The sequence below is a fragment of the Myotis daubentonii genome, chromosome 4 (genome assembly GCF_963259705.1).
Source record: "Myotis daubentonii chromosome 4, mMyoDau2.1, whole genome shotgun sequence".
In the NCBI taxonomy this organism is placed as follows: Eukaryota; Metazoa; Chordata; class Mammalia; order Chiroptera; family Vespertilionidae; genus Myotis; species Myotis daubentonii.
In genome coordinates, this window is record NC_081843.1 from 5,677,993 (window position 1) to 5,688,008 (window position 10,016).

Consider the following 10,016-nt stretch of genomic DNA (forward strand, 5'->3'; position numbering starts at 1 on the left):
TTCCTTGTGCGGAGGGGTGGCCACGGGAGCTGTCTCTGCCCCACTGGGTGGGTCAGAACCGTCATTTCCAAGCTGACAAGGACGTAGGAGCGTGTTTTCTTTTGTTGGTGGGGCCGCAGGAAGCCTGTGATTCTCCCTCAGGAAGAAGATGGGCTGCGGGCTGTGGCATGGGGACGGGCACACGTCTCCCCTGGCACACACCAATGTGCTGCTGCTTCTTTGTGCCAGACGAAGGCCTCTCGTCTTTGTGTTTTCCCTTCAACAGATATTTACTGCAGCCCTACTAAGTGCCCATCATCTCCTTGGTGCTGAGAACACAGCCGTGTCTAAGACAGGCCAACCCTATTCTCTTGGAGCTCTTCGTCTACGGCCAGGGCGGGGCTGGGCAGAGAGACATACAAACGGTATCTGATAGTCAGTAAAGGCTACCATCGTGTTCCTGTGAGCGCACCTTACATGCTATGCTTCCCAAGCTTCTCTGATCCTAAGAATCATGGGGTGAGGGGGCGGAGAGGGGTTAAAAATGGAGGGTCCCGGATTGCACCCCAAAGCCATTGAACCAGAATGTACAGGGAAGGGGCCTGGGACCCTATTTCTCTGGGGCAGGCCAGGGTGATGCTCAGACAACTGTTTTAAAGGCTGAGTGGCTGAGGGAGCCCTCAGTGTGCAACCCTGGTTCTTAGCTCCGTGGCCACTCGGAGCATCTGGGGAGCTTTCAAACTGCAGGTGCCCAGGCCTCTTGTCCAGCCCAGAGTTTCTGATTTAATGAGTCTGGCGTGGGCACTGGCACTTGCATATCTTCGAAGCCCTCCAGGTGGTCCCAGTGTGCAGCTTGACTCCCACCACCGCCCTCCCAGCCACACGGCAGAGCGACCACAGCCCTATCCTGAACACCAGGGGGAGCCTGGCCAAGGGACGTGTGCAGACAGCAAGGCCTTCTTATATCTGGAGCGTGGCCTCCCCTCTGTGAGCCTGAGCACTGTGGGCACGGTGAGATCTGAGCAGTGGCACACTGACGCCCTCCCGGGACTGTCTGCTGAGTTCTTCCTCCGCCCAACGTCAGAATGCCAAGAAGAGGCTGGGCGCCGTAAACACCGCCGCTAATCTCTGAGGACTCAGATGACCTCTCAGTGCCTTTGACACGGGTCTCTGCTCAATTGGTTGAGCACCTATGGTATGCCGGTATTGTGCTAGGAGGGCAAAAATGAGTAAGAAACACGCCCAGTTGCTGAGGATCTGTTGCTATAAATGGATGCATAGCTAATAGGTTCCATACAGTGGGACATGTCTTCATTGTTGGAGGCACAGAGGGCCATGAACACTACACAGAAGGGCTCACAGAGCATGTGACTTCCGGTTTAGACTTGGAAAGGTGAGTCAAGGTCACCACAGTGAGGGAGACGAGAAAGATGATCCCAAGGCTTAGAGGGTAAAAACAAAAGCCTCAGCAAGTGCAAACCACATGAAAGAGCGAGACTTTGTGTTCAGCGCGGCGTGGGCATTGGTTGCCAGGAAATAGCAAGAGATTAATTCTGGGAAGGTAGGCACTGGCCTCAAGACCAAGTCGGAGAACTCGGACTTTATCCAAAAGAAGAATTGACAGCTGACAAGATTGGATTTGCTTTAGAAAGATTTCTCTGGTGGACACGGAAAATGGATGGAAAAAAGGGAGGAGAGGATGAAAGCATGGAGGTCAGAGAGAGAGCTCTTGTCGGAGGAGGAGATGACAAGAGCCTGAGGGGAGACCTGAAAAAATTGGGGAAGGAAAGCCTGTGAGAATGAGAGAGCGATGTGAGGAGGAGTCAAGAGTGAGTAGGGTTCTCTGCTCTCCGAGTGGATTTATGGTGATGTCATCTGTAGAAACCGGCAAAGGAGAGACGTGAGTTGGGGCGGAAAATGGAAAGTTCCATTGCCAAGGCAGAGTATCCAGTCCACAGACAGCTGGGCATCCCAGCCCAGGGCATGGGGAGGCTGGAGCTGCTGCTGCAGACGCACGAGTCGGCATCTCGCAGGCGGGGGTGGGAGGCCTGGGAAGGAATGAGCTCCTCCAGGAAGATCACATGCAAGGCGAGCGGTGGGAACCCCCGTGGGGGCAGGTCCAGAATGGCCTGCGAGTGTGGGGAACTGGGAAAGGGAGTGAGGGCTTCAGCGCATAACTGGATTGGACTGGTTGTTGGTTTCATTGTAATCCCAACAATATTGATGGAGCCCTTACTTGTGTCATGGACTATGGTAGACCCTGGGGACGTAGATGTAGGGAAGGTGCACCCTGGCCTCGTGGAGTTTACATCCCAGTGGGGTGAGCATAGCTCCCACAGGGAGGAAGCCAGGTAAGTTAGGTTCTTGGGTTGCAAGCAACAGCTACAACTGGGACTAACTTAAAGTAGCAAATACCTTTTTGGAAGGAGGTGTCATAACTCATAGAATGCAGACGAAAGTGGAAGATCCAGGGCCAGAACCAAGATCGCTGCAGGGATTTGCTAAGAGAAGCTGATGAGGAGGCTTTTCCAGGCCCTATACCTGGTGGGAAGGCTCAGTCCGAACATTTCAGTCTTGATGGCCCATTGTTAGTCTTTATGACACAATTGGCACCGATTGGCCAACTTCATTCATGCACCCACCCTTGGCCCATCAAGATGTTATCCAAAGCAGGAGTGGTGGTTCCTCAAATAAAAACCAGGGGCTCATGTCAGACGTAGAGAAACTGTTGCTGAGCAGGTTAAATAACAGGTAGGAGGTAAGCCCAAAGGATGAGTGTCAGACCATCACAGTAATTTTTGCAAAACTACATAGAAAATAAAGGCGGCGGAAGCTTAAGACGGTTACAGCGCGCGAGAAAAATTCAGCTGTGTGCTAGCAGCTGGAAGCAAGTAAGCGAAATTTAAACAACGACATGAAGAGGAAAAATGAGCCTTAAGGGAAAGTGTACTCCCCGGCCCACACGTGCGCGAGCAGGGAGACGCACACCCAGGCTCTGCGCGCTCCCCTCCCACAGGCTGGGCGCTCTGTGCCAGAGCTGCGCAGACGTACCATTGAGCGTGTCTCCGGGGGAGAGGGAACATTTGAAGTGCACAGGAGCCGGTTGGCCCATGGCACGACGCCGTGCGGTGCTGTTTGCAGTCTGGTGTCTGTGTTCCCTTCGTGTTTGTGAGGGAGGGAGACACTGCAGCTGACAGGCCATTAGGAACTAGAGACACGGAGCTTCGCTTCAGTTCAAAACCAGGGGGTGGCGGGATGCTCTGAAGACCCCTGGGACGGGGCGGAATTTCCCAAGGGCAACAGTGCTCGTGGCGAAGTCCCTCGCCCATTAGTCACATAAGCTGGGGAAATGCTGTGTCCCCACCTCCTCTCGGGAATTCTTCAGTGTTTTCAAGGGAAATCTGTTTCATGGCTTGTCAAGTCGACTTATTTGTGTTTGGGGGATTGCCTTTATATCAATAACCCACATGGAGTTGGAAAGTCCTTAAGTTTAAATGTACTCTCACATTAAGGTAATTCTGCCTACTCTCATCCCAAAGGCCAGCATGCAATTACAGTGTATTCCAGGGCCATAATGTAACATAGCCAGGTGTATAAGAAAAGCTGGCCAGAAGATTCTATTCAAGTGTATGTGACTGTTAGCTAGTAACGATAGCCGATTAAGAAGTGGCCTTCTCGGCGTTAATAAATACTATGAAGACTTTCAGCTCACGCGGTTCATTATAAACACTGGGCCTGGAAGCAAAATATCAGTTGTATCTGCCTGTCTGTTGTGCAGTGACTCTGAGAGCTCCCGGGGCTAGCGGGCAGGCTTGCGGGGCAGGCAGCAGAGGAAGGGACCTGAGAGGGCCGGAGGACAGGGCGCTCCTGCCTGCCCCCGTCGGAGGCCAGCGGGAGGTGCAGGATCGGTGTGGGCTGTAGTTTCAGGATAGAGGAGAGGAAAGCTGAAGGTATGACGGCTTATGTTTCCTGGTGCAGTGGGTGACTGGTTGTGTGTTAAGGGTGGGTGCTTATGGTGAGGATTTGGAACACCTACTCTGAAGAATAACAAGGGGGCTGTAAAAACAAATTTACCAAATTACTGAGCAGTGTTGAGGCTCAAGTGAAGATGGAATTAGTAACCATAGGAAGGATCCAGTTGCCAGGGTCAGCAGCTTTCTCTCCTGCTGTTTGGCAACCCAGAGACAGAATTAGAGATGATGAAAGGCTGGGAGGATGCCTTATTAGGGGCTGGAAGAGCAAGTGGTACAGGAAATTGATGATGATGATAATGAGGAGGAGGAGGAGGAAGAAGAAACTGAAATGATTGTTCATTGGGTCCAGAGAAGGTATGCAAGAAAGTGAAATCAAGAAGATCATAGATGAATTTGAAGATTGGGTATAATGAGTTTGATACTGTGGTAAATGCATAAAGAAATAAGGTTGCAGTCCATTCGTTTCCTTGGCATTTCTCGGCGAGTAGCTATATCATCCCATGGTCTGCCTTTGTCTTCACATTGCCTTCTTGTCTGTGTGTCTCTTCTCCCCCTTCTGATGTCTTATAAGCATATTCCTCATCGGACATTGGGCCCACCTAACCCAGGATGATCTCTTCTCACGATCCTCAGCTTACATCTGCAAAGACTTTCTCCAAATAAGGTCCCATTCATAGGTTCTGAGCGGATACATCTTTCCAAGGGTCATCATTCAACCCACTACATCGTCCTAGGGTGCAATGTCAGAGTGAACCATTTCAGAGTTAGGGCAATTCCAATGACAAGACCCAAGGAGTGGCCAGGAGTAAGAATTGTTAAAAGAAAAGAGAAAATGGAGACATTCAGTCAAAGGACTCTGAAGTCAGGTCATTGAGTAGGGAAGCTGATGGGGTCCGGGACGAAGAGGACTAGGAACTAGGAGTCTATATTCCAGAGGAATGTGAAGATGAATGCTTTGGGGGTTGGTCAGTCATAGTGTTAGGAGTGAGAACCCTCTGTTGGAACCATCTGAGGAGCTTTAAAAATATCCAACCCTGGATAGCTTTAACCAGGGGTCCCAGATGGGCCCAGGCATCTGTATGTTTTTTAATCCCTTGGTGGTCTAATGCGTAGCCAGCATTAGAAAAGCTAGTTTAAGGTAACACATGACGTCCAGACAGAAGTCACGACACGGAGCCAGGGGTGTCCCCTCGATCAAGGTACGAAAGAGACACAGCTGGGGAGGAGGTCCATCACCATCTCTGAGACCCTCAGGCAGGGCCAGGAGAATAAAGTGGGGCCGCGAGAGGTGCGGCCCAGCTTCTGCGAGGCCCCACTGGCCAGGGCTTCTGCGCTGCTTCAGAGAGGGAGTTCAGCAGGAAAAGGCATCAGAATGCTTTCTCTCTTCTCTTTTCAAAACAGAAAGTGCTGAGAATTTCTGTTTTGTTCTCAGTTAATTTGGTGATGAGGGACACTTTTATTTTACTTATTTATTTCAATTACAGTTGATATTCAGTATTATTTTATACAAGAGGCCCGGTGCATGAAATTCATGCACTGGGGGGTGGGGGGTTGTCCCTCAGCCCAGCCTGCACCCTCTCCAATCTGGGACCCCTTGGGCCTAAACCAGCAGTTGGACATCCCTCTCACAATCTGGGACTGCTGGCTCCCAACTGCTCACTTGCCTGCCTGATTGCTCCTAACCGCTTCTGCCTGCCGGCCTGGTCACCCCAACTGCCCTCTCCTGCTGGCCTGGTTGCCTCCAATTGCCCTCCCCTGCCAGCCTGGTCATCCCTAACTGCCCTCCCCCGCCAGCCTGGTTGCCCCAACTGCCCTCCCTTACTGGCCTGATCACCTCTAACTGCCTTCCACTGTCAGCCTGGTCACCCCTAACTGCCCTCCATCCCCTGCAGGCCCGGTCACCCCCAACTGCCCTCCCCTGCCGGCCATCTTGTGGCAGCCATCTTGTGACCACATGGGGGCGGCCATCTTGTGTGAGGGTGTGATGGTCAATTTGCATATTATCTCTTTATTATATAGGATTAGTTTCAGGTGTGCAGCATAGTGGTTAGAACTCATTTCTAAAATACTTGCTATTTTTACAAAACCAGGCTTTTCCCCCAAAACATATTTTCTAACATATTTAGAGAAGTCTCTTTTGCCAGAACAATATTCAGTGCCTTCCTATGTATCTTTTTTTTTTGTAATCCTTTCCAAGGATATTTTTCCATTGGTTTTTTTTGTTTTGTTTTGTTTTTAGGGAGAGTGGAAGAGAGAGGGAAATACAGAGAGAAGCAGCGATGTGAGAGAGACACATCTATTGGTTGCCTCCTGCACGAGCTGACCAGGGCCCAGCAGGGGAGGAGCCTGCAGCCGAGGTACATGCCCTTGACTGGAATGGAACCCGCAACCCTTTGGGCCGCAGGCCGATGCTCTATCCCCTGAGCCAAACCGGCCAGGGCTCCTCTGTAACTTTTGAATATGTAATAACCACATTAACAATTTCAAGCAGTGTACAAGGTTATACAATACAAGTCACTCTCTTCATCCCTGACCCCTCCCTGACTCTCCCCAGAATCCACTGCATTTGTCAGTTTCCCTGGATGAAGGTGCCTGTTTTCATTTAGTGCTGTATCCTGGAAATCACTCTGTATTAGTACGCATAGCTCTGCCTACTCTACTAACTGGCTGTTCCATCACTTATTTAACCCATGCTGACCGTCGCCTCCTGTCTTAAAGCAAACTGGTTAAAGACTAAAAAAATCAACAGGCGATAAAGTGAGAGCAGGCGAGCCTCAGAGGCCACAGGGGAGAGAGATGCCCCAATAGGGAGCTGGGAGCAGGGAAATGACCCGCACCCCCACCCCCACCCCCGCCCCGTGGCCTGTCTGACCTGCTGCTCTGCCCGCAGGAGCCTCATGCCCCGCACGCTGGAGAGCCAGATCACGCTGGAGAAGACGCCCAGCTACTTCGTCACCCAGGAGGCCCCTCGGCGGATCTTCAACATGTCGCGGGACACCAAGCTGATCGTGGTGGTGCGCAACCCCGTGACCCGCGCCATCTCCGACTACACCCAGACGCTGTCCAAGAAGCCCGACATCCCCACCTTCGAGGGCCTGTCCTTCCGGAACCGCACGCTGGGCCTGGTGGACGTGTCCTGGAACGCCATCCGCATCGGCCTGTACGCGCTGCACCTGGAGGGCTGGCTGCGCTACTTCCCCCGCGCACAGATCCACTTCGTGAGCGGCGAGCGGCTCATCACCGACCCGGCGGGCGAGATGGGGCGCGTGCAGGACTTCCTGGGCCTTCGCAGGCTCCTCACCGACAAGCACTTCTACTTCAACAAGACCAAGGGCTTCCCCTGCCTGAAGAGGACAGAGGCGAGCCTCCTGCCGCGGTGCCTGGGCAAGTCCAAGGGCAGGGCTCACGTGCAGATCGACCCCGAGGTCATAGACCAGCTGCGGGAGTTCTATAGACCTCACAACATTAAGTTCTATGAGACGGTCGGGCAGGACTTCCGGTGGGAATAGGCCTCCGATGGGCCAGGCCTCTGTGGGTCTGTGCCACGGGTTTGTTCTGGGGGCCTGTGACCCCCGCCCCCAGCAGAGCCGGGCTCCAGCGCCTTCCCCAGCTGGGACTCCATCATCCTGGAACCAGGGAGCCCAGCCCAGGCGAAGGGTCGGGGGCCCTGCCGCCAGCTCTCCCCCGTCTGCCCAGGCAACACTGACCTGCTTCTGGCACGTCCAGCCAATTCCGCATCATTGCCCTCCGGCCCGTAGGCCGCCTCGGGAAGTTGCTTTAGGAAGAGTGGATCTTCCCGTTCTGCTCGCTGTTACCCGTGGTGATGGCTCTGTTGCTGTGAGCACAGCGGTCTGTCCTTGTCACTGTCCCCCCCAGAGTGAGCTTGCTAATTCCGCGTGTCGTGTATTTCCCTCTGAGCTTTCCTCCCCCTGGCTGGTGGCATGGGGCACAGTCCTCGTCCTCCCGCCCTTAGCAGCTCATCAAGAGACGCAGAGCGGACGTGCCCCCTGGCCACCGCAAGGAGACGGACCCTCTGATGAGGGAATAAACCGGAGCTTTCTAAGGCTGAGGCCTCAGCCCTGCTCGAAGGTGGCAGTCTTCGAAGAATGCTTGGTGACTCTCCCTGCTCCCTGTGGACAAAAGCACATAATTCTGCTGTTACGGGTACTTGCCTCACGCGAGCTTTCATGTTCAGCATGCAACAGAACATGCTTGTCCATGTGAAATAAATACGGCTCCCTCGTGTCCTGAACACTGGCTCTTCTCTGGGTAGGAGCACCACTCATTCATTCAGGGCCTCCAGGCAGGTCGGGCTGGTCCTGGTCCGGCGGGCTGGGAGGGAGGGGGCGGTGCAGGAGGAGACGGGAAGGAAGTCCTTGCTGGCGGAGCTGGGGCAGAAATGTCACTCAGGTCTGCAGGGCCATCTTGCTGACGCAGAAGTCTGGCTGTATCGCTCTGCTGAAGCTGTGCATCTCAAGTGCCAAACTAGGGGCCCAGGAGCTGAGAGGACAGCAGATATGCCTTTGCTAGGCCAGCATGATATTTTGAAATAATTTCTAACGTTTAAAAGTTGGGAAGGTTCATATAAAAATACGGATGTCGGATTTATTTGTAATGGAAGCTTGGCTACACAGAGCCTGCACTCCAGTGCACAGCAAAGGGCTGCTCCCGGCCTTCCAGTCCCCACCGGCTCTCCCCACAGATTTAATCCTCTGCCTGGCCCCCAGTGCACGGGTATCAGCCCAGCTTTGGGTGACCTCAGAATACAGTTCAAGTGGTGCCAAGGTGACCCCAGGTGACAGTTTCTGGGTCATCTCCTGCTTTTCCTCCCTCACCCTCTGCTCCACTGCACAGACCTACGTGCCTTTTCTTGACTCTGTCGTGCCTTTGGCTGGACTGTCCCCCCGGCCCCATGTCTCCAGCTACTGGAAACCCCATGCTCCCATCAGACTTCACTCGTGTCCCTTGCTGGATATTTGTGGGACCTACCCCAACCAAGCTGAGTTCTCTGCCCGCTGTTTGGTGTCCACTTGGTAGTTTGTACACATCTCAGTTACAGCTTCTATCAGGTGAGATCATCATTGTTTGTTCACATGACTGTCTTGGTACAGCTGGTTGCTGGCTGAGACGTAGTAGGCACAGCAAATTTTGATGGGTGAGTGTGTGAGCGGGTTTGATGGGTGAGTGTGTGAGCGGGTTTGATGGGTGAGTATGTGAGCGGGTTTGATGGGTGAGTGTGTGAGCGGGTTTGATGGGTGAGTGTGTGAGCGGGTTTGATGGGTGAGTGTGTGAGCGGGTTTGATGGGTGAGTGTGTGAGCGGGTTTGATGGGTGAGTGTGTGAGCGGGTTTGATGGTGAGTGTGTGAGCGGGTTTGATGGGTGAGTGTGTGAGCGGGTTTGATGGGTGAGTGTGTGAGCGGGTTTGATGGGTGAGTGTGTGAGCGGGTTTGATGGTGAATGTGTGAGCGGGTTTGATGGGTGAATGTGTGAGCGGGTTTGATGGGTGAGTGTGTGAGCGGGTTTGATGGGTGAGTGTGTGAGCGGGTTTGATGGGTGAGTGTGTGAGCGGGTTTGATGGGTGAGTGTGTGAACGGGTTTGATGGGTGAGTGTGTGAGCGGGTTTGATGGTGAATGTGTGAGCGGGTTTGATGGGTGAGTGTGTGAGCGGGTTTGATGGGTGAGTGTGTGAGCGGGTTTGATGGTGAGTGTGTGAGCGGGTTTGATGGGTGAGTGTGTGAGCGGGTTTGATGGTGAATGTGTGAGCGGGTTTGATGGTGAATGTGTGAGCGGGTTTGATGGGTGAATGTGTGAGCGGGCGGATGGATGCTGGGGGCCTGGAGGCATGGATGGGGTGCCCCAAGGAACTGCACTTTGGGACACTTCCCAGAGGGCTCCATTGTGCCCACAGGCGCCGGGAAATTGCTGGACCCCCAGGGCACTTTGGTTTGTCTGCTCCACCAGGCATCATGGAGTCCCTGTGAAGGAGGCTGGCTTCAAAGACTGTAGGACACAGAAGACATCAGTTCTGTGGTTCGGCCCCTCTTCCTGCCCCACGCGTATTAC

The 10,016-nt window shown here is 53.5% G+C and overlaps 1 protein-coding gene across 1 annotated transcript in view; it reads left to right on the forward strand.

The window, feature by feature from the left end:
* Positions 1-8,197, forward strand: part of HS3ST2 (heparan sulfate-glucosamine 3-sulfotransferase 2) — an 80,906-nt gene extending 72,709 nt beyond the window's left edge. The window contains exon 2 of the mRNA XM_059692062.1: positions 6,844-8,197. Coding sequence (XP_059548045.1) covers positions 6,844-7,462 — 619 coding nt within the window. The 3' untranslated portion in view covers positions 7,463-8,197. The remainder of the gene's footprint in view (positions 1-6,843) is intronic.
* Positions 8,198-10,016: the final 1,819 nt, after the last annotated feature.